Consider the following 24,728-nt stretch of genomic DNA (forward strand, 5'->3'; position numbering starts at 1 on the left):
ACCATGCTCAGGCAACGCTGCCTACAAGGAGGGCAACCCTCACCCCATTCCTCAACGTAAACCCCCATCCATCTTTCATGAGTCCATTCAGGTACTACTTCTGTCATGAAATCTTCTCTGAGGGCTCGGCCCCCATACTGTATGCTCCTCAGACCTCCTCATGGTGTATAAAGCTGGGTGAGCCCTGTCTGGTTTGGGGTCAGATGTAGTAAACCTTTGACCACCCCCACCTGATTGATTGCCGGTTACGTGGAGGCAGGGACCACGCTGTGGGCTGTACTTTTAGCCTGCAACACCTCTCCGGGGACCAGGCACATAGTAGATGCTCAGGAATGGCAACAAGTTCTGGGCCCAACCGGAAGGCAAGACTGTGAGCAAAACTGAACAGCTTTTCCACTGGACAGCCCTCCCCCATCACCTCCAGAGGCCTCTAGCCTTGACTCACTCAGAAAACCGAGGGGAGAGAAGAAATCCCTTTATAAACAGGTGGGGATTGGTCAATCCCTCCTTGTCTAGTCCCCCATTAGGTAGAGATGGCCGAACTGGCAGAAGCCAGAGAAAGCCTAAGGATGGTGAACGCTCACTCTACCTCCCTTGTCCCTGCAGGTCACCGAAGTGAATTTGAACAACATGCTGTGTCCGGCCATCTCAGACCCATTCTACGGCCCCTGGTATCGCATCTGGGCCTCGGGACACCAGACTCTCATGACCATGACCCACGGGAAGCTGGTCATCCTGTTCTCATACATGGCTGGGCCCTTGTGTAAATATCTGCTGGATTTGCTCCGGCTTCCAGCCAAGAAAATAGACTGAAGGTGCTTATTTTTTTTTTTTTTTTCTCCCTGAGGAAGCAAGTCGTGACTTGACTTGGAGAACACCCAGTTCTTGATGAAATCATGGGAGAGGGCAGTAGGATGTTTGGTGTATTTCTTTTTCCTCCTTTCTGTCCCTTTCTTCTACCACTCTTCCTTCCCCAGCTCTTCCCCCTAGGATGTCTCCTTGAGCCTGGGGTGTAGTGCTGGGCGCTGGATTTTCCTCCTTCCCTTTGGCTCTCTCTCTGCTCCTAGTGGCCTTACATGGGGAGATTGCAGTGAGCGGCTGTTTCACTCTGCTTGTCGGTGCTTTAACAACAGCTGGTTGAGGAGAAAGGGAACAACAAGTAGTAGTAGTTCTTTTGGCATCGAAGCAATGAGATTGCGTTGTGTTTCATTTCTCCACTGCCAGGGACCTCCAGGCTTATGCTGGCGTCCCATTTAGTCTCCAGCACAGCTCTTACCACAGGGAACTGAGGCCTTGTTTCTATACCAGCGGCAAGCCCAGAGCCGAGGGAATTCACAGCTCACGGTCAAGACAGAACCAGCCAGATTCTGGTCACTGGTGTCCCATGACTCAAAGTAAGCAGCCAACCAGCACTCCCTCCAGGATGCTGCCTGGGATGGGAGGTGAGAGCACCACGCAGCCCAAGGGCTAGATTGCATTGAGAGGGTTGGAGACCTGTTGCAATGACAAATCCAAAGTGAAGAGAGGGTCAAGATATATACAGTACTAGGCCGGACCCTGTGTAAATTCTGCCTGTGAGAGTTGAGAACTGATGCATATCCCAATCAGAAGTGAGCACAGAAAACTGTGATTTGAATCATACACTCTGTTTTAGGTAAATGCTGATAATAGATATGATTTTAATCTTGAGTGCCCCTTAAATGTGTTCCCTCTCCCTCCCTCCCCTTCCCCCCTCTCTCCCTCTCTCCCTCTCTCCCTCTCTCCCTCTCTCAGGCAGCTTCAGGGAAGAATGAGCTGGAATTGGCTGGTTGATTGGTTTTTGAGTTTGGAGAATCCTTGCATCAGGGCCCATTTCTGGAAGACCCTGTAGATCTGTGTCTTGGTTTTACAGGGAATGTCAGCATCCTGGGTTTGAGCAGCTATAGCTCTTGCCACTGTTGTTTCCCTAGGGCCAGGTTTCTGCAGTGTACCCAGAGTCAGTGCTGAATCGTTTAATGTGGGGGACATCACCTCCTCCTCATCCTGTCTACCCCAGAATCTTATGTCTAGATTGAAAGGGGGCTGCCAAGGAATTCGGTCCTCGTGGGTGGAGGTTCAGGTGCTCCACAAGGAGAAACTTTCGTTGAATGACTTCAGCTCAGTTATGCACAGACCTCGAGCAGGCAGGAAGTGGCTGGGCATTGCTGACTCTTCATTGACTCCCACTAGGAACAGATTTGCTTAAGAACAGAAAAGATCGTTTGGTGACTTTGTCTGGTGAGCCTCCCTTCCCCTCTCCAACTCTGGGCAATGCAGTTGACCTAGGCCGGTTCCAGTATTTCTAGTTTGACCATGTTCAACTACATTGAGCTTCGGTGCCTCAGTGGTCATAATTTTAGCAAATGGACCTATGGGAAGCCACCCTGGGAGGGACGGTCGTTCTGCAGAGGCCTGAGGCATTGAGGCTATCAATCCCCAGGGCTTGGGGAGCAGGAGGGGAGAACACCAAGTGCTCTTACTCTCCTGAGCTCCTTTTGATGTGTAAGCTTTGTTTTTGCCCTCTTTGAAGGCAGGGCCTAGCTTTTCTTAGTGCCTCTCACCCTCCAGTGGCCCTCCAGTGGAGGCGCTTCTTGAATGGCTGCATTGGCCCTGCCCACCATCCAACTGCTACATGTAGGAATTGCTGATGAGGAAATGCACAACGCCTCAGTGCCCCTTGGCCTCTTTACAAAAGGAGAAGTTGGAAGGGGATTGTGGGAGGAGCCCCTGGGGGCCTGGCCTGTCCTCCACCAGAACTTGGAGTTGCTGCCAGCAGAGGATCTGTGCCTCAGCTGAGAACTAGCTGCGGAATGTCATAGGGGTGTGCCTGTGTACGCCCTCTGCTCCTCCTTGTTTCTGTGGCATGGCACAGGTTGCCTGGTTGCTCGAGCTTTCCCCATGTTGGCATGCTTGCCTTCGCTCTGTCTACAGCTTAGCACCCCATTCTGGAGGGCACTTTCTGGTGCTTGGAAGGAGAGAAGAAAGCAAAAGCCACATACTTGGCATGGCCAAGCCAGGGACAGATCCACCTGTCAGGGGAAGGAAGAAGTAAAAGGGGCATGCAGGGCTTTGGGGGGCCAGATTGGCTCAGAAACATGTAGGTCAAAAGAACAGAGGGGGCCCAGTCTGTAGGCTTCACAGGGAGCCATGGCCTGTATTTGGGGCACTGGGGAGCAGCAAGCATCTGAACTGGTCTGGATCTCACTCTTATCTTGGGCCAAGCCAACGTGGAGAGAAGCAACCCAAGCAGACTCCTGGCAGCCTGCCTTACAGGGTAGCCCGCCTTATAGGGTAGCTCTCATATCTGCGCAGTGCCGGCCCTCTACTGCCCCGGCTTTGGTACAGGACTGAGGGAGAAGCCAGAGCTTGCACACCCAGTGGCCAGTGGGGCTGTCTTCCCAGCTCCTCCTCAGGGCTTTCCTGTCAGTGCCAAGCCAGTTCCCCAGCCAGGTTTCCATGTGTCATTTGCCAGTGTGTGGGAGCTCTGCGCATGTGTGAGGGTGTTTGTAGAAGAGGGCAGTTTCCTTTCAAATGGCCTCAGGAAGGGAAAAGAGTGCTCCCTTCAGCCCCCAGGTAGCCTTGGCCAGGGATATGGGCCGAGGAGAACAGTCTGTGGAGCTGGCCAACTTGTGGCATCCACTCGAAATAGCAGAGATCCAGTCACGCCTACTTCCAGTCCTCCCTGCCCTCAGTATTTGGTTTTGTACACCAAAGATGATCTGGCCCATCTTCCTCCCAGAGACACAACAGTAACACGTTCCTCTGTCAGCCTGTGAAGGCATGCAGGGTTCTGAAGCCACAGACTCAGTCTCCCCAAGTCAGCAATCTCTTTCTCTCTCTCTCCTCAAACTTCATCACATTCATAGAAGCTGCTTGCAGGGTCGCCGGGCTAACCAGGGTGATCGGCGAACTTTACCGTACAGTACCTCAGTCTAGCTGTCAGATCATCCCTTTTGCTGTAGCCTCTGTTGGGGTTTTCATATTTGTGATCATTGGTAATTTGGTGTCTTATGAAGTGGGCACAGCTCCCCACAGAGAGCAAGTTGTCAGCAGGTCTCTGTGCACTGGTGTTGGGGCAGGGCAGTGCCCTGGGGGTGAGCGAGGTGGCTCAGGGCAGAAGGGCCCTGTTCCCCCCTCCCTCTGCCAAAAAGACTTCCTTGGATTTGTAGACATTGACCCAGAGTCATCTGTCCCCTCCTGAAGAGAATTTTCTTACTGGTTTCTGCTGAAGGGGAGGTAGGGGAGGAGGAAAAAAGGACCATGTGTGATGCTGTTAGACAAGACACTGATGCTGATTATGCAGGGTCTCCTGCAGGCCCTTGTGGGCTCCTTGGCAAGGCCCCAGGCTGGGAAGGAGCTCCCCCCACAGCCCATCCTGCCCGCACTGTGGTGGGTAGAGTCAATGACAGGGAGGCAGCCCTCCTGTTGTGTATATAGAGTGGGCTGATTTGGGCTCAGGAAAACCTAGTCGCTTGTTGCTCTTGTCTGTGACATTTTTGTACACTGGTTTGCTACTCATGGCAAGAAACAGACAAAACCCCATGAAAAACAAAACAAAACAAAAGTCATTTCAAACAAAAGCTGTTGTTTTGAAAACTCTTTCTTTTGGTGTCCATTTTGTGTTCTATTTTAAAGAATCTTTCATTTATATTGGTATTACTGTAGTGAAGAGAATATGATAGGCTGATCTGTAATGGTTTCTGCCAGGAGCTTAGCAAATGCCTCTGCCCCTCTTCCCCTACCCCTGTCCTTCCTCAATTCCCAGCTGGGATTGCTATGCACTGGGCAGACCCCTCACTGTCTCCCCTGAACCCCCACACAGTGGCTGCCCTTAGAACCAGTCTTTATACTCTCCCTAAACAGCAGCAGGCTGAGGATTTTTGTCAGGCTGGCTCTTGAGTGCTCTGTGCCCCCACCAGTTTGCTCACCTCTTGGGGCATTTTGTAATGTGTTTTCTCTGTCTTGTAAAACCTTTTGATTGTACCGAAATGGTTTCTGCAGTCGCCTTTGGAAATAAATAGTCATTAATTTGTGTACTTAGCATTCTGAATTTTAGTCTCAGGTGTTTCTGTTGTTGAAGATCCTTGAATGAAAAGGAACCCTCACCATGGGGCTTACTGTTATAATGTTTCTTAATTTACTGTTATTAAAACATATATGAGAACCCAGGAGTCCTGGCCTTGCTTCCCAGAACCCTCTCAGAAGGCCCTCTGCTTTGAAAAATAGACAAAAGGGGCCTCTGGCCCTCTGTGCTGTGGAAGACCCTCAAAGGACAGCTGGGCTGTCTCAGCACATCTTTGTCCTGGGAGCTGTGTGGCTGGTTGGCCTTGAATTCCCACACATTGCCTACTTCTGCCAGGGACCCAGCAGGCCATTTGCTCTTAGCAGAGGGCTTGTCTGCCAGGCACATTTGCTGGGCTCTCTGGGACCCAAAGTGCACTGGGCTAGGCTGGAGGACTGAGCTGGAGAAGGCAAACACATTCAGGCCCACTCAACCCAAATTTCCTGAGGGTCAGCTCTGCACCAGCACTTCTCAGCACAGTCCTGCACCCAGCATGGGCTGGACCATGAACGAGATAGCCTTACCCTTTGGAAGCAGACCTGCTTTTCCAAGGCTACCTGCTGAGCAGCCCATGATGACTGTGATCGGCCCTTTTACACAGGACAGAGGCCCTGTTCAGGCTTTCGCCTGGGCTGCTGTTTCTAGAGGGGAGAGGTAGCCAGATAGGGAGGGGTAGCAGAGCTGAAAGGCACAGGAAGAAAGGGGGCCAGATATGGCGAACGGGAAGGACAGAAAGAGGCTGGTGGAGAGGAGGTGAGGAGAGTTGGTTCGCGTTCTTCCCCATGTGTTCTTTTTCAGGAAGAGAGCTAAAAAAGACAGTGACCTAAGCCATTGCCATCCCTACCCTGGGCAGTCTTTGTACAGCTAGCCAGACCTGGCAGCCAGTGCAGGTGGATCTCCTCATTTGCCAGTGGTTGGGCACCCAGGCTATGAATGAGGCAGGGACTTGCAATCGTGGACTAGAAGATTAGCAGCCTAGAAAAGTCACTTATCTTGCTGCCTCAGGTTCTTTATCAGCAAAGTAGTAGCTCCAACTGCTTGCCAGGCATGGAGCTAAATCCCTCCCGTTACCTCTTAGAACCCCCATCAAAGTACAATTAGCTGACTGGCAATGCTGTCCTTGTATGGTAGGGAGAAACTGAGAACATGGAGGCTCACTCATAAATGGAGGAGCTGGAGTTGGAAACTGGTTTTGTTAGACCCCAAAACTCACATGCTCTCCACTCTCCACCAGCTTCCACTGCCTTTCCAGTGTGCTGGCATTGCTGGGTAGACCCTTGCCCAGGGGCCCCCGGTCCTTACAGAAGTGGAAAGAGAGCCGCGCAGTGGTGTGGAAGATGAGAGAGAAAGGGGAGGCCCACAAGTGCAGAAAGCAGAGGAATCATGGCCTGTCAGCAGCAGCCTCAAAGCAGAGCTGAAAGGCACAGGAAGAAAGGGGGCCAGGCAAAGGGGAAGGATGGAAAGAGGCTGGTGGAGAGGAGGTGAGGAGAGTTGGTTCGTGTCCTTTCCCCATGTGTTCCTTTTTAGGAAGAGAGCTAAAAAACACAATGACACAGGCCATTGCCATCCCTACCCTGGGCAGTGCATCTGCCCCTACCACCATGCCCAAACCCACTGTAGTCTGTATTCCCTCCTGCAGGCCACAGTCTTTTCAAATGCAAATCTGCATCACTTCCCTGGGCCCCTCACGCTCTAGAATATAAAGCCCAGGCTCTTTCATGTAACACACAAGCCCTGGGCTCTGTAAGCATCTTCAGCCACATCTCCTCCACCCCACACTCCCAAAAGAAGCATGCACAGAGACCCTTCACTCCGGTGGGACCGTACTCCGCTTTGGCATGCCGCCATTTCCCAGGTCCTTGCCATTTGTTTCCTTTGTGCTGTTTTCTCAGCTCCCCACTCTCCCGTTGCATCCTAAGGCCTCCACACGAAGGTTAGCTCCTCTTTGCAGTCTTCCCCAAGCCCCAGGCTACGTTAGGTGCTGGTCCACTTTGCTCCTACAGCACCTGGTACTAACTCTGGCCACCATTTGCCCCCCCCCCCCCAGGTGATTCATTACTGGTCTTTCTCCCTCTGTAGACGTTAAGCTCCTTGAGGGCCAGGAGGTGGGATCTGATTCATCCTCCAGCCCCTGGTCCAGGATCCGTTCCGTAAGAAAGTGCTCAGTGAACAAGGATCTTCCAGCTGAGTGCTAAAATATGGTAGGGGACACCACTGTTCTCTGATGGAGAACCCTAGGCTTCATAAGCCATGCCCATCCCATGAATTCTCCTGGATGGGGCTGGGATGCCTTTGTTTGCCCAGGCACCTCAAGCTCCTTGCCGAGGGGCCCCATCCTGCTTCTCTGCAGGGCTCTGTATAGTTGGTGTCCTGGATAAGGAGGCAGTATTGTGAGGGAAAAGCTCTAAGACCAACGGCAACTGTTCCACCTGACTCTTCCCTGGACCTCTGGGCAAGGTGTCCAACTGCTTTTCCATATCCTCCATAGCTGTTCTTCACCACCAGGGTCACCCCTTCCTTCCCTGGAGGCACACAGAGTTGGTGTTTGCATGGCAAAAGCCCCACCAGCCCATGGAATGTGTCATCCACCCCCGATGGGTAGGGAGCAGCTTGAGATGGTTACAGCCTGATCCCCCAATGAGCTTTTGCCTTGTCCTGGTTTGCCAATGCCAGTGGAGGGACAGAAATACACCGATGTCAGTCTGACAAATGCAATGATTTAATCAAAGGATGTGTGCTTTGCTAACCTTGGCAACAGGCAAGGCCGACGTAGTCGAAAGTCAAGGACTCTGTCACTGCCTGAACCCACCCTCCCCACAGTCAGCACTCTGCCCAGCATCCGAATTGCACACCTGGGATGTCTGAGCTGTTGGGCAAAGGGGTTTAAGAGCCAGGGAGGCAGTAGGGAGAGGCTTCTCCTGTGGCTACTGGATGCCCTCCACAGCTGACTTCTTAACTTTTAATAACTCCTGCATCCCAGCCAGCCGGTAATCTCTGCATTTCACACCGAGGCAGGTCTTTGCAATGGGGGTGGATGCTTCCTTGACACATCTCTGCTAGGAAACAGGGCCAGTAGCATGAGTCACAGAGCTGTTCTCCTGTCCAACAACCTATTCTCAGCCCCACCACTGCTCCAGCCAGCAGGCCTCTCTGCTCCCTTCCACACTTCCCCTCTCCATCCAAGGGGCTTGCCCAGGTGATGCCAACCTGCCATTGTTGTCCCTTCGCTATACTCAGGAGGCTCATGCTTTTTGGTCTTGCATTTTTAGAAAGACCTTGGGCTCGCTAGTATTCTGTCCCCTGAGAACAGAGGGAGCTTCCTGTGCATTCCAAGACATACACTCAGATTTCTAGCATGTTGGAGCTAATAAGATGCCTCTAGTACAGTGGATCGTTGATTTTGTTGCACATTTATCAACTGGGGAGCTTTAAAAATCTCAGTGCCCAGGCCTCACCCAAGCTTATAATTCAAAGCAAACTTCTTTTGCTTTCAAGTCTCCAGGCAGGTTCTGAGTCATCTCTTTGACCTGACCATCTATAGCAGTGCCTTTTAAAAAAATGAAATATTTAAGATATACCAAAGGTATGAAGAATAATAACTGAATCCCGCTTAAAAAAAGAACATTACCAATCCAGTTGAAGCCCCCTTGCTCCAGAGGTTTACAGATTCTTCCTCAGCACCTCAGGGATGCTGGGAGAAGTCACCTCCGGCAGCAGGGGATGCATGGCAGTGGAGTGGGCGGTGCTCTGGCCTTTCCCCTGGCTTCACCCAGAACAACTCCAATTTTATTCTGTTTTGTATATTGAGGTTTTGTAAATAACTTTGTTGGGAAAAGGACCTAAAAGTTACTTATTTACAACCTCAGTAGTTATGTCTCTATCCTTTGCCTTAATAATAGTTGTTGTCCTGTAGTAGTCAAACCAGCCTTGTAGCAGGACTGAGCAGGCAGGGCCCGCTGTCCCAGTTCTTCCCTTTCAGGTCCCGAGTGCCCTTGGCAAAGTCATACCTTTCCTGAACTCCATTTGTAAAATAGTAATAAATACCCTTGTCTAGCTTACCCCACAGGACATCTATGAGGAATCCAGTGAGATCAATGGGTGTGAGAGGGCTCTATAAAGTTCTGTCCAGTGGAAGGTGTTCCTATTTCCAGACAGTTTGGTTACTATGCTTGTTCTCAGAGCACAGAGGTTAGCTGGGGTTTTGACTGCACTCATACCCAATCTGCCTTAATGTGCCCTGTGTGGTTGTGGTCTGTGGTGTGTTTGTGAGTGGGTGTTTGTGTGTAGGACAGGTGATACCTCAGTTTATTTCATGGACTCTAAGACACATTTTTTTTTTTTTGCATTTTAACCTCATTAAAATTGGAATGCATCTTAAAATCAGTGGCATGACAGTTTAATCAGCAACTTTCTTCTTTTTCAGCAGTATATAAAATAACAGACATCTTATAATCTAAGGCATATTAGAATCAATGAAATACTGTAATTGTTAACTTAGATTCCTCTTCCTCTTCCCCCATGAAAGTCACCTTCTTGCTAGAGAAAACCGTTTTGGAAAAATGTACAGACTTTTAGCTTATAGCCTCATTCTAACACTCCTCTTTTTCTTCCCTGCCAGCATCCACCCAGGCCAGGCAAGCTTTCTGCTTCTTGACCAGAAGGGGACCCACTTTGTTGAGCTCTCTCTTGAGACAGATGGTTTGTGGGACATGAGAGGGAAGAGGCAGAGTATACCTGCATAAGGAAGCCCACTGTGCCAAATGACAGGGAAGGAGTCAGACAAGCTAGGCCACCCAGCCCCAATAGCTCTGGTTTCTTTCTTTCCCCAACAGCAGCCTGGCCAGACAACTCAGCCTACTTCCCTGGGGAACTCCTAGGGCTAGTCATTGCCAGAGGTGAGGTAAGCTGGCAGAAGTAGGCGTGGGGTGTGAAGCCCAACATGTCCTGAACTCCCTCGGTTAATGTGAGTGGCTGTCTGGCCCATGCAGAAGAACACACTGATTTCCCTACCTCCTCCAACAAGGTCGAAGAAGAGTCAGGTAGTAAGCCTTTCAAGGAAAAGCAGCACTTTGTCCTAGGGTACCCTGAGCCATGGGCATTTCACTGCAGTTAGGAATTGCCACCAACATCCCCTCAGTCCTGGCAGTCACTCAAATTAAACTCTGCCCTTGTAACCTTTAGGCCATCCTCTTCCAGAAGGGAAGAGGAGTGTCTGCATAGTGAGATCTAGGGATACTTGGTCACAGGAAGCCGCTTTTGGACATTTCTCCCCCAGAGAGCTTAGCAAGACATGATCAGCCTGGATTACAGCTGCCCTCACGTAACTGGGTTAAAGTGTTGGCCTACTTAGGCCCCTCCTGCAGTGGCCTCCTTCAAAGCTGATGAGGCCGATTAGGGGGCTATTTCTGAGATCTAGTCGTGTACCCAGAAGCCTGAGGGCGGTCCTCCCCTGACTAGAAAGACAATGACTAAGGCTGGACAGCCAAGGGCAGAGTGAGATTTGCCCATAGGAGAGCATTGCCGTCAGAACTCATGTATTCTTGTAAAAGAACCAAATAATATCAAGGCTAAGTCCCTGGATTTTGAACTTCAAAAACCAAACCAACCAATCAGTTTTCAGGGATAGGCCTAGTCCTACACCTTTGCCATCTTCAGAGCTAAAGAGAGGTAGCAGATCGCCAAAATAAAATCTTCAATTATAGTTGTAGTCACTAGCCTCCACTCAGTAGGTTCTGTGCATTTGAGATTGTTAACTAACCTCTGAGCCTCAGTTTGCTCATCTACAAAATGGCAATAATGATAGCATCTACTTCATAGGCTATTGTGAGGATTAAAAAGAAAAGGCACATAAGGCACTTGGCACAGTACCTGGCAGCACGTTTGTTAGATACCACCACTACCATCACCACAACCATTACCACCACCATTGTCACCATCATCATCCTCATCAAGACAACAGTGAACGGGAAAAGCTCAGTCTCTGGAGCCTGACAAACTTGGTTTGAATCCTGACTTTGCCACTTCATAGTTAGGTGGCCTCAGATAAGTGACAACTTCCTTGAACTTGAACTTGATTCTTATTCTGTAAAACGGGAAACTCATAAGGCTATTGAAAAGTGTATAACATGGTTCTCCACAGTAAGCACTCAATAAATGTTAGCTATTATAATTATTAAAAAGGAGTGGTCAAGGTCAGTGGTTGCCAGGTGTTAGGAGGATACGGAGATGAATGGGCTAAGCACAGAGGATTTCTAGGGCAATGAGACTACTGTTCTGTATAATACTATAATGGCGGATACATTTCATTATGTAGTTGTCAAAACTCATAGAATATACAATACCAAAAGTGAACCCTAATGTAAACTTTGGACGTTGGATGATAATGATGTATCACTGCAGGTTCATCAGTTGTAACAAATGTGCCACTCTGATGCAGGATGTTGATAGTGGGGTAGGCTGTGTGTGTGATGGGTATATAGGAAATATAGGGGAACCCTGTATACATTTTGCTCAGTTTTGCTGTGAACCTAAAACTACTCTGAAAAATAAAGTCTATTTAAAATGAAAAGAAAGAAATGGGAGCAATCATGCTAGATTGTTATAAACTTAGGATGTTAGCTATAATCCCCATGATAACCACTAAGAAAATAACTAAAATAGAAGAGGAAATGAAGTGGGAATCAAAGTGGATATTACAAAAAAAAAATACATCAAACACAAAAGAACGCAGTATAGGAGGAACTGAGGAACAAAAAAAGATACATAGCACAATGGCACAAGTCCTTTATTATCAGTAATCACTTTGAATGTAAATGGATTAAGCTCACCAATTAAAAGACAGACTCTGGCAGAATGGATTAAAAAACAACATGATCCAATTATGTGCTACTGACAAGACACTCAGTTTAGACCCAAAGATACAGGGGTTGAAAGTGAAAGGATTAAAATAGATATTCTATCCAAATAGTAACCACAAGAGAGCTGAGATGGTTACACTAATATTAGACAAAATAGAGTTTAAGTAAAAAATTGTCATAAAAAATGAAGAAGGAAATTTTTACTGATAAAGGGTTAATTCATAAAGAAGATATAACAATGATAAACAAGTATGCACCAAACAACAGAGCTCCAAAATATATGAAGTGAACACTGATGGAATTAAAAACAAATAGTAGACTATTCTACAGTAATATTTGGAGACCTCTGTATGCCACATTAAATAATGGATAGAACAACTAGACAGAAGATCAGTAAGGAAATAGTTTCAACAACACTATAAACCAACTAGATCCAATAAACATACAGAACACTATACCCCACAACAGCACAATACACATTCTTCTCAAATGTACATGGGATATTCTCCAGGTTAGAGCATATATTAGGCCATAAAACAATTATTTTAAAACATTTTAAAATGCTGGAATTATACAAAGTATGTTTGATCAAATGGAGCAAAGCTAGAAATCAATAATGAGAAAAACTGGAGATTTTGCAAATATGTGGAAATTAAGAATATACTCTTAAAGAACCAATGAGTCAAAGAAGAAATCACTAGGGGAATTAGAAAATGCTTTTAGATGAATGAGAATGAAAATACAACATACAACAACTTATGGGATACAGTGAAAGCAGTGCCCAGAGGGAAATTTATAGCCGTAAACACGTACATTAAAAAAGAAGAAAGATCCGAAACCAATACTCTAACTTTACACCTTAAGGAACTAGAAAAAGAAAAGCAAATGAAACCTAAAGCCAGCAGAGGGAATGAAATAATAAAGATTAGAGCAGAGATAAATGAAATAGATAATAGAAGAAAAAGAGTCAATGTAACCAATAGTTGGTTGTTTGAAAGGATAACAAACCATGACCAAGTGGGATTTATTCCAGGAATTTAAGGGTGGTTTAATGTAAGAAAATCAACCAATGCGGTACACCACAGTAATAGAACAAAGTGGGGGGTGGGGTGGGGACATGATCATCTCAATATATGCAGAAAAACCATTTGACAAAAGTTAATACCCTTTCATAATAAAACACTCAGCAAACTAGGAGTAGAAGGCAAATGCCTTAACATGATAAAGGGGCATTTATGAAAAACCCACAACTAACATCATACCTAATAGACAGAGACTGAAAGCTTTCTCCTAAGATCAGGAACAAGACCAGGATGTTTATGTTTACTTCTGCTATTCAACATAGTATTGAAAATCCTAGCCAGAGCAGTTAAGCAAGAGAAAGAAATAAAAGGCATCCAAATTGGAAAGGAAGAAGTAAAACTATCTCTATTTGCAGATAATATGACTATATTCCCATAGAATACACACACCAACAACTACTAGAGCCAATAAATGATTTCAGCAAAGTTGTAGTGTATAAGATCAACACACAAAATCAGTTATGTTTCTCAATGCCAGTAATAAACAGTCTGAAAATAAAATGAAGAAAAGCAGTCTCCTTTATAATAGCATCCAAAATAACAAAATACCTAGTAATACATTTAACCAAGGAGGTAAATGACTTGTACATTGAAAACTAGAAAATATTACTGGAAGAAATTTTAAAACATCTAAATAAATGGAAAGGCATCCTGTGTTCATGTATTAGAAAAAATATCCAAATGACAATAGTCTCCAAAGCCATCTACACATTCAGTGCAATTCCTATCAAAATTCAAAATTCCAATGGCCTTTTTTTTTTTTTTTTTTTTTTTTTTTTGCAACAATGGAAAAGCCAATCTTTAAATTCATAAGGGAACTCAAGGGGCCTTGGACAGCCAAAACAGTATTGAAAAAGAAAAACAAAGTAGGATTACACTTCCTGATCTCAAAACTCACTGCAAAACTACAGTAATCAAAACAGTGTAGTACTGGCATAAAGGTGGACATACAGACCAATGGAATAAGATAGAGAAATAATAGAAATGAATGCAGACCTCTATGGTCAACTGATTTTCAACAAGGATTCCAAGAACATTCAATGGGGGAAAGAATAGTATTAACAAATAATGTTGAGACAACTGGATAACCACATGCAAAAGAATGAAGTTGGAAAAAAAAAAAAAAAAAGAATGAAGTTGGACTGCTACCACACATCACATACAAAATAGCTCAAAGTAAGTCAAAGACCTAAATAAAAGGAATAAAACTATACAACTAATAGAAGAAAACATAGAAGTAAATCTTCATGATCTCAGATTTGGCAGTGGATTCTTAGATTTGACACCAAAAACATTAGCAATAATAGAAAAAAATAGATAAGTTGGACTTCATAAACGTGAAAAACTTTTGTCCGTCAAAGGATATTATCAAGAATATGAAAAAGACAAACTACAGAGTGAGAGAAAATATTTGCAAATCATATATCTGATAATGGTTTAATATCCTGAATATATGAAGAACTCTTACAATTCAACAATAAAAAGTGAAACAATCAGCTGGGCGCAGTGGCTCACACCTGTAATCTCAGCAGTTTGGGAGGCCGAGGTGGGCAGATCACAAAGTCAAGAGATCAAGACCATCCTGGCCAACATGGTGAAACCCTGTCTCTACTAAAAATACAAAAATTAGTTGGGCGTGGTGGTGTGCGCCTGTAGTCCCAGCTACTCGGGAGGCTGAGGCAGGAGAGTTGCTCAAACCGGGAGATGGTGGTTGCAGTGAGCCGAGATTGTGCCACTGCACTCCAGCCTATCTCAAAAAATAATAAAAGTCAAACAGTCTGATTAAAAACTGGGCAAAGTACTAGAATGGACATTTTTCCAAAGAAAATATACCAATAGCCAATAAGCACATGAAAAAGTGTTCAATATCAATGATCTTTAAGGAAATACAATTCAAAACCATAATGAGATGCCACTTCACATCCACTAAGATGGCTTAAATCAAAAAAAGAAAAGTAATGATGGTGAGGATGAGAAATAGGAACCTATATACATTGCTACTGGGAACATAAAATGGTACAGCCACTTTGGAAAATGGTTTGGTCGTTCCTCAAAAAGTTAAAGGTAGGCTGGGTGCGGTGGCTCATGCCTGTAATCTCAGCACTTTGGGAGGCTGAGGCAGATGGATCACTTGAGGTCAGGAGTTCAAGACCAGCTGACCAACATGGTAAAACCTCATTTCTACTAAAAATACAAAATGAGCTGGGCGTGGTGGCACATGCCTGTAATCCCAGCTACTCAGGAGGCTGAGGCAGAAGAATCGCTTGAACCCAGGAAGTGGAGGTTGCAATTAGCCAAGATCGTGCCATTGCACTCCAGCCTGGGCAACAAGAGTGAAACTCCATTGCAAAATAAATAAATAAATAAATAAATAAATAANTCCAACCTTTGGGGAGTGGATGGGTGATAGTGACAGAGAAAATAACATGATCCACTGCCTGTTTCTTTCAAACTTGACAAGCACAAGGGGAATCAGGAAGAAAAGTAGAGTACCTCATCCCCACAGCCTAGCTGCCTAACCAATCAATCAATGTTTATTGAATCATTCCTTGATCTGTGTACTTTTAAATGGCATATTTATCTATGGTAAGTATAACTGCATGTCTGTTTTTATGGCCTCTGTAATTGGCCTCACATTCATTTAAATGGAATTATTTTAATTTTTATCACTACATGGTATCTTTGGAGGAAAGAATCCTTTAAACTACTCGTATCATCTTTGTTTCATATGATTCTTAATAGTTTCCAAAGCATCTTCACATCTTTTATCCTAGCTGAACCTCAAAACAGTCCCATGAAATAGACAAAGCTAATACTACATTATATTAGAAATCATAATAGGTGTCCTCCAAGAACGAGGCCCCCTAAAGTCATGGGGTCAACCAAATGTCAGCTAGAAGTGCTTAGAGATCATCTAGTCTATATCCTTCATTTGATTTTGGGGGTAACTAAGAGCAAAAAGCTGCATGCCCAAAGTCACAAAACTATTTAGAAAGCAGCGACATCTCCTGACTTCCCCAATTCACTGATCTTTCCATCATTCTTTCACATAATCCAATAACACTCCAGAGCAGATGTTCAAGATGGAAAGAGGAAAATGATGCCTAGGGCACCAGGGAATAGCTAAAACAGTAAAACAGTGAGCTGCCCAACATAACTCAGCACTGACAGGCACCTGGCACGTGTCAGCATGCTGAAGCCAAGCAGAACTTAGAAATTAAGCAGATAAGGGTGGGGGAGCAGCGGAGCACCAACACTGTGTGTGTGTGTGTGGAGAATGCAGTCTTAACTATTGCCTTCCTCTGTGTTTCTTATCCACTCCGCTCCCTCTTCATATTGCTTATACACTCCTAGTAGGGGCTGGTCTCACCTTGCAGTTCATCTACTCTGTCCCATCATTTCTACTTAGCTGCTGAGCTACATAAAGGATTATCCAAGGGAAAAGTTATACATTTTCAAAATAGAGTATTTGGTTCTCTTTTATCAAACTCTAAATAGAGAATCTGTCCCTATTGTAAAAGCAACTGTATGTTCTGGTTGTGCATGTATAAATACAAAATTGGTCAGGGCAAGATAATCTCAACATTCATTTTCAAGTAAATAGCATAATGACATGGGGTAGATTCAGTTCAGGTCAAATATGTGATTCTTGATGTACTACTAAAGTCTCATACTTCAAGCAAACCTTCTTTCCAATCTCTTAACTTGGAACAGGTTTTACTTTACTCCTTTCAACAAACATGTTTAAATTGAGCCTGATAAAACAGAAAAGGACATTTTAACTCTTCATCTCTTATCTGGTTCTATCTTAAGAACCTAGTTTTCAAAGAAAAATTTTACTTACATAGTTTTCCATTCTGTTACCCTTAAAAATTATTTAATTCTCCCATTGAAAAGGTCCTACTTTACTTTTGTTTCCATGAGACAAGCACATGGGGTAATATGTTGGAAAAGCTTCAAAATATGCTGCAGAAATAATGGCAATTGCTGATTCTGTACTATGCTACATATTAGGAAAACCACAATAGATACAGAAAGGAAATAGTTTCATTTGAAGATGAAAAAGGGAATGGGAGTTGCCAAGATGGCTGAACAGAACAGCTCCAGTCTGCAGCTCCCAGCATGACCGATGCAGAAGACGGGTGATTATTGCATTTCGAACTGAGGTATCTGGTTCATCTCATTGGGACTGGTAGGACAGTGGGTGCAGCCCTCAGAGGGCGAGCTGAAGCAGGGCGGGGCATTGCCTCACATGGGAAGCGCAAGGGGTTGGGGCATTTCCCTTTCCTAGCCAAGGGAAGCCATGACGGACTACCTGGAAAAACAGGACACTCCCTGCCCAAATACTATGCTTTTCCCAAGGTCTTAGCAACCAGCAGACAAGGTGATTCTGTCCTGTGCCTGGCTCAGCGGGTCCCACACCCACGAAGCCTTGCTCACTGCTAGTGCAGCAGTCTGAGATGCATCTGCAAGGCAGCAGCTGGGCTCGGGGAGGGGCGTCCAACATTGCTGAGGCTTGAGTAGGTAAACAAAGCACCTAGGAAACTCGAACTGGGTGGAGCCCACCTCAGCTCAACAAGGCAAGGCCTACTGCCTCTAGACTCCAACTCTGTGGGCAGGGCATAGCTGAACAAAAGGCAGCAGACAACATCTGCAGACTTAAATGTCCCTGTCTGACAGCTCTGAAGAGAGCAGTGATTCTCCCAGCACAGCGTTTGACATCTGAGAATGGAGAGACTGCCTCCTCAAGTGGGTCCCTAATCCCCATGTAGCCTAACTAGGAGACACCTCCCAGTAGGGTCTGACAGACACCTCATATATGCGGCTGCCCCTCTGAGAAAAAGCTTCCAGAGGAAGGATCAGGCAGCAATATCTGCTGTTCTGCAATATTTGCTGTTCTGCAGCCTCCACTGGTGATACCAAGGCAAACAGGGTCTGGAGTGGAACACCAGCAAACTCCAACAGACCTGCATCTGAGGGACCTGACTGTGAGAAGGAAAACTAACAAACAGATAGGAATAGCATCAACATCAACAAAAAGGTCATCTACACCAAAATCCCATCTATAGGTCACCAACATCAAAGACCAAAGATAGATAAAACCACAAAGATGGGGAGAAACCAGAGAAGAAAAGCTGAAAATTCTAAAAATCAGAGCACCTCTTCTCCTCCAAAGGATCGCAGCTCCTCACCAGCAACGGAACAAAGCTGGATGGAGAATGACTTTGACGAGTTGACAGAAGTAGGCTTCACAAGGTCGGTAATAACAAAGTTCTCCTAGCTAAAGGAGGATGTTCAAACTCATCGCAAGGAAGCTAAAAACCTTGAAAAAAGATTACACAAATGGCTAACTAGAATAAACAGTGTAGAGAAGACCTTAAGTGACCTGATGGAGCTGAAAGCCATGGCACGAGAACTTTGTGATGCATGCACAAGCTTCAAGAGCCGATTCAATCAAGTGGAAGAAAGGGTATCAGTGATTGAAGATGAAATTAATGAAGTAAAGCAAGAAGACAAGGTTAGACATAAAAGAGTAAAAAGAAATGAACAAAGCCTCCAAGAAATATGGGACTATGTGAAAAGACCAAATCTACGTTTGATTGGTATACCTGAAAGTGACGGGGAGAATGGAACCAAGTTGGAAAACACGCTTCGGGATATTATGCAGGAGAACTTCCCCAACCTAGCAAGGCAGGCCAACATTCAAATTCAGGAAATACAGAGAACACAACAAAGATACTCCTTGAGAAGAGCAACTCCAAGACACATAATTGTCAGATTCACCAAGGTTGAAATGAAGGAAAAAGTGTTAAGGGCAACCAGAGAGAAAGGTCAAGTTACCCACAAAGGGAACAGCGGATTTCTCAGCTGAAACCCTACAAGCCAGAAGAGTGTGGGGGCCAATATTCAACATTCTTAAAGAAAAGAATTTTCAACCCAGAATTTCATATCCAGCCAAACTAGGCTTCATATGTGAAGGAGAAATAAAATCCTTTACAGACAAGCAAAGGCTGAGAGATTTTGTCACCACCAGGCCTGCCTTACAAAAGCTCCTGAAGGAAGCACTAAACATGGAAAGGAACAACTGGTACCAGCCACTGCAAAAACATGCCAAATTGTAAAGACCATAGATGCTAGAAAGAAACTGTATCAACTAATGAGCAAAATAACCAGCTAATATCATAATGATAGAATCAAATTCACATATAACAATATTAACCTTAAATGTAAATGGGCTATATGCTCCAATTAAAAGACAGACTGGCAAATTGGATAAAGAGTCAAGACCCATCAGTGTGCTGTATTCAGGAGACCCATCTCACATGCAAAGATGCATATAGGCTCAAAATAAACGGATGGAGGAAGATCTACCAAGCAAATGGAAAGCAAAAAAAAAGCAAGGGTTTCAATCCTAGTCTCTGAAAACAGATTTTAAACCAAGAAAGATCAAAAGAGACAAAGAAGGCCATTACATAATGGTAAAAGGATCAATGCAACAAGAAGAGCTAACCTAAATATATAGGCACCTAATACAGGAGCACCCAGATTCATAAAGCAAGTCCTTAGAGACCTACGAAGAAACTTATTCCCACACAATAATAATGGGAGACTTTAATGCCCCACTGTGAATATTAGACAGATCAACGAGACAGAAGGTTAATAAGGATATCCAGGACCCGAACTCGGCTCTGCAACAAGCAGACCTAATAGACATCTACAGAACTCTCCACCCCAAATCAACAGAATATACCTTCTTCTCAGCACCACATCACACTTATTCTAAAACTGACCACATACTTGGAAGTAAAGCACTCCTCAGCAAATGTAAAAGAACAGAAATCACAACAAACTGTCTCTCAGACCACAGTGCAATCAAACTAGAACTCAGGATTAAGAAACTCACTCAAACCCGCATAACTACATGGAAACTGAACAACTTGCTCCTGAATGACTACTGGGTAAATAATGAAATGAAGGCAGAAATAAAGATATTCATTGAAACCAATGAGAACAAAGACACAACATACCAGAATCTCTGGGACACATTTAAAGCAGTGTGTAGAGGGAAATTTATAGCACTAAATGGCTACAAGAGAAAGCAGCAAACATCTAAAATCAACACCCTAACATCACAATTAAAAGAACTAGAGAAGCAAGAGCAAACACATTCAAAACCTAGCAGAAGGCAAGAAATAACTAAAATCAGAGCAGAACTGAAAGAGATAGAGACACACACACACACAAAACCCTTCAAAAAATCAGTGAATCCAGGAGTTGGTTTTTTGAAAAGATCAACAAAACTGATAGACCACTAGCAAGACTAATAAGAAGAGAGAGAAGAATCAAATAGACACAATAAAAAATGATGAAGAGGATATCACCACCAATCCCACAGAAATGCAAACTACCATCAGAGAATACTATAAACACCTCTATGCAAATTAACTAGAAAATCTAGAAGAAATGGATAAATTCCTGGACACATACACCCTCCCAAGACTAAACCAGGAAGAAGTGGAATCTCTGAATAGAACAATAACAGGCTCTGAAATCGAGGCAATAATTAATAGCCTACCAACCAAAAAAAGTCCAGGACCAGATGGATTCACAGCCGAATTCTACCAGAGGTACAAAGAGGAGCTGGTACCATTCTTTCTGAAACTATTCCAATGAACAGAACAAGAGGGAATCCTCCCTAACTCATCTTATGAGGTCAGCATCATCCCAATACCAAAGCCTGGCAGAGATGCAACAAAAAAGAGAATTTTAGACCAATATACCTGATGAACATCGATGTGAAAATCCTCAGTAAAATATTGGCAAACCGAATCCAGCAGCAAATCAAAAAGCTTATCCACCATGATCCAAGTCGGCTTCATCCCTGGGATGCAAGGCTGGTTCAACATACGCAAATCAATAAATGTAATCCATCACATAAACAGAACCAATGACAAAAAACACATGATTATCTCAATAGATGTAGAAAAGGCCTTCGACAAAATTCAACAGCCCTTCATGCTAAAAACTCTCAATAAACTAGGTCTTGATGGAACGTATCTCAAAATAATAAGAGTTATTTATGACAAACCCACAGCCAATATCATACTGAATGAGCAAAAACTGGCATCATTCCCTTTCAAAACTGGCACAACAGTGATGCCCTCTCTCACCACTCCTATTCAACACAGTGTTGGAAGTTCTGGCCAGGGCAATTAGGCAGGAGAAAGAAATAAAGGTATTCAATTAGGAAAAGAGGAAGTCAAATTGTCCCTCTTTGCAGATGACATGATTGTATATCTAGAAAACCCCATCGTCTCAGCCCAGAATCTCCTTAAGCTGACACGCAACTTCAGCAAAGTCTCAGGATACAAAATCAATGTGCAAAAATCACAAGAATTCTTATACACCAATAACAGACAGCCAGCCAAATCATGAGTGAACTCCCATTCACAATTGCTACAAAGAGAATAAAATACCTAGGAATCCAACTTACAAGGGATGTGAAGGACCTCTTTAAGGAGAACTACAAACCACTGCTCAATGAAATAAAAGAGGACAGAAACAAATGATAGAATATTCCATGCTCATGGATAGCAAGAATCAGTATCGTGAAAATGGCCATACTGCCTAAGGTAATTTATAGATTCAATGCCATCCCCATCAAGCTACCAATTACTTTCTTCAAAGAATTGGAAAAAAACTACTTTAAAGTTCATATGGAACCAAACAAGAGCCCGCATTGCCAAGACAATGCTAAGCCAAAAGAACAAAGCTGGAGGCATCACGCTACCTGACTTCAAATGATACTACAAGGCTACAGTAACCAAAACAGAATGGTACTGCTACCAAAACAGAGATATAGACCAATGGAACAGAACAGAGCGCTCAGAAATAATACGAGACATCTACAACCATCTGATCTTTGAGAAACCTGACAAAAACAAGAAATGGGGAAAGGATTCCCTATTTAATAAATGGTGCTGGGAAAACTGGCTAGCCATAAGTAGAAAGCTGAAACTGGATCCCTTCATTACACCTTATACAAAACTTGATTCAAGATGGATTAAAGACATAAATATTAGACCTAAAACCATACAAACCCTAGAAGAAAACCTAGGCAATACCATTCAGGACACAGGCATGGGCAAGGACTTCATGTCTAAAACACCAAAAGCAATGGCAACAAAAGCCAAAATAGACAAATGGGATCTAATTAAACTAAAGAGCTTCTGCACGGCAAAAGAAACTGGCATCAGAGTGAATAGGTAACCTACAGAATGGGAGAAAATTTTTACAATCTACCCATCTGACAAAGGACTAATATCCAGAATATACAAAGAATTCAAACAAATTTACAAGAAAAAAACAACCCCATCGAAAGGTGGGCAAAGGATATGAACAGACACTTCTCAAAAGAAGACATCCATGCAGCCAACAGACACATGAAAAAATGCTCATCATCACTGGTCATCAGAGAAATGCAAATCAAAACCACAATGAGATACCATCTCACACCAGTTAGAATAGCAATCATTAAAAAGTCAGGAAACAGCAGATGCTGGAGATAATGTGGAGAAATAGGAATGCTTTTACACTGTTGGTGGGAGTGTAAATTGGTTCATCCATTGTGGAAGACAGTGTGGAGATTCCTCAAGGATCTACAACTACAATTACCATTTGACCCAGCAATTACATTACTGGGTATATACCCAAAGGATTATAAATCATGCCACTATAAAGACACATGCACAAGTATGTTTATTCTGGCACTAGTCACAATATCAAAGACTTGGAACCAACCCAAATGTCCATCAATGATAGACTGGATTAAGAAAATGTGGCACATATACACCGTGGAATACTATGCAGCCATAAAAAAGGATGAGTTCATGTCCTTTGCAGGGACATGGATGAAGTTGGAAACCACCATTCTCAGCAAACTATCACGAGGACAGGAAACCAAACACCACATGATCTCACTCATAGATGGGAATTGAATAATGAGATCACTTAGACCCAGGATGGGGAGCATCACATACCTGGGCCTGTTGGGGGGTTGGGGGCTGTGGAAGGGATAGCATTACGAGAAATACCTAATGTAAATGATGAGTTGATGGTGCAGCAAATCAACATGGCACATGTATACCTATGTATCAAACTTGTACGTTGTGCACATGTACCCTAGAACTTAAAGTATAAAAAAAAAAAAAGAAAAAAAAATACCTTCAGGGGAAATATTTCTAGCAGTTAGGACTGGAAAAAAAGAAAAGAAAAGAAAAAATGGCAATGGATAAAATCCATGCAATTTAAATTACAGTGATGTGATAAAAGCTCTGTTCCCATAGTGACAAAACTTTTCACGAATAATAGCAGTCCTAATGATTAGTGATATGAGGGCATAACTATGAACGTGAACTATTTCAGCAAATATGTATTCAGTGCCTGCTATGTGCCAAGCAGAAGTATACATCCAGGAGCATCCTATGTTCAATTTCAGTCCTGTGGAACACCTTGTTTCATTGAAGTTTTACTACACTATGATAACATATATATATGAGTTACTCAAAGCACCTAATGAGAAGTGCAAGTCCTATAAACGAAGTCACATTCCAGAAACACAAAACAAAAAAAAAAAAAAGAAAAAAAAGAGGAAGGCACCTAAACTCACAAGGTCTTACTACTTCTTAAAGTTTATGGATACTAGCCTATCTGTAGAAATCTACCAGACTAAGCAAAACCCTATAGAAATTCAAATTAAAAACTAACTTTTGGACTCTTTGTCCCCATGTATATGTTATAGGTATAACTTTAGCTCTATAAGTATGGTGACTGTGCTCATTTTTACTCACCATTATATACCCAGTGCCTAACACATAGTAGCTGGTAAATAAATATTTAGTGAATGAATGAAGGAATATAGGAAGGCAGTTTCAAATTTAATAAACAGTTATTGGCAGTATAACAAACATTAAATGGCATTACTGGTTATACTTTATTAAATGGTCAGTGTTCCCCTACATTCAAAATATCCTTTTATCATCAACTTAAAAATTGTTCCACTAAAGTGTGTCTTCTACGATTTTATTTATTTAATGCTGTTCATTTAGAAGGTGTTAACTGTTCTTTTTATTCGTTAGATTACTATACATTCAAAGTACAGCAAAGTTTGGCAACATTTTTCTGTCTAAAACTCATAGACTGCTATAAATAGATAAAAATATAATTCCATGATAAAGTTACAGAATTGCTTTGATCTCCCAGCCTCTATCACCCCCCTGGAAAACACACATAAACTTTGCATCCTGAAGTAGCTCCATTGCTTCTTATGTTTGTGGGGGTAATTAAAAATAATATTTTATTGTAGTTTGAAACACATAGGGACCCATATTAGTAGTCTATTTTTATGCTTTTCTCACTTTCTTATAAAGGAACATCTTATGAACTGGATGAATCATAGGACATCAAAGGCAGGCATAGAAAAAAGAAACATAAGATAACTTACTCTTTAGATGAACATGGGCCTAAAGAAAATCAGACATTAGTACACAAATTTTTTTAAATCCTCCAAAAAAATCCAGTGGCCACTCTTCCAGTTCTCTGTGGGATTTCAGGTTAGTAAGCAGTCAAGGGGGAAGGAGGACTTGTTGAAAATCATCTAGTGGGAGAAAGGCTGACTCCAGGGAAAATGGGTGGAAATGGTGCATGCCT

General features: G+C 43.6%; 2 protein-coding genes across 6 annotated transcripts in view; both read left to right on the forward strand.

The window, feature by feature from the left end:
• The window catches only part of TMEM164 (transmembrane protein 164), a 184,737-nt gene extending 173,108 nt beyond the window's left edge, over positions 1-11,629 (forward strand). For 3 of the 5 annotated variants that reach the window (XM_025373157.1, XM_025373154.1, XM_025373158.1), the window contains one exon: positions 607-5,182. In XM_025373157.1, the coding sequence (XP_025228942.1) occupies positions 607-813 (207 nt within the window). In that variant the 3' untranslated portion in view covers positions 814-5,182. Of the gene's footprint in view, positions 1-606; positions 5,183-9,698 lie in introns of those variants that run through there. The other 2 variants (XM_025373155.1, XM_025373156.1) reach the window with 1 other exon arrangement.
• LOC112615232 lies at positions 3,166-5,182 on the forward strand. Its single transcript, XM_025371850.1, has 2 exons — positions 3,166-3,210; positions 3,309-5,182. Exons 1-2 carry the CDS (start codon positions 3,166-3,168, stop codon positions 3,792-3,794), a joined length of 531 nt encoding a protein of 176 aa, XP_025227635.1. The 3' UTR covers positions 3,795-5,182.
• Positions 11,630-24,728: the final 13,099 nt, after the last annotated feature.

This window comes from Theropithecus gelada, chromosome X (assembly GCF_003255815.1).
Source record: "Theropithecus gelada isolate Dixy chromosome X, Tgel_1.0, whole genome shotgun sequence".
Classification (NCBI taxonomy): Eukaryota; Metazoa; Chordata; class Mammalia; order Primates; family Cercopithecidae; genus Theropithecus; species Theropithecus gelada.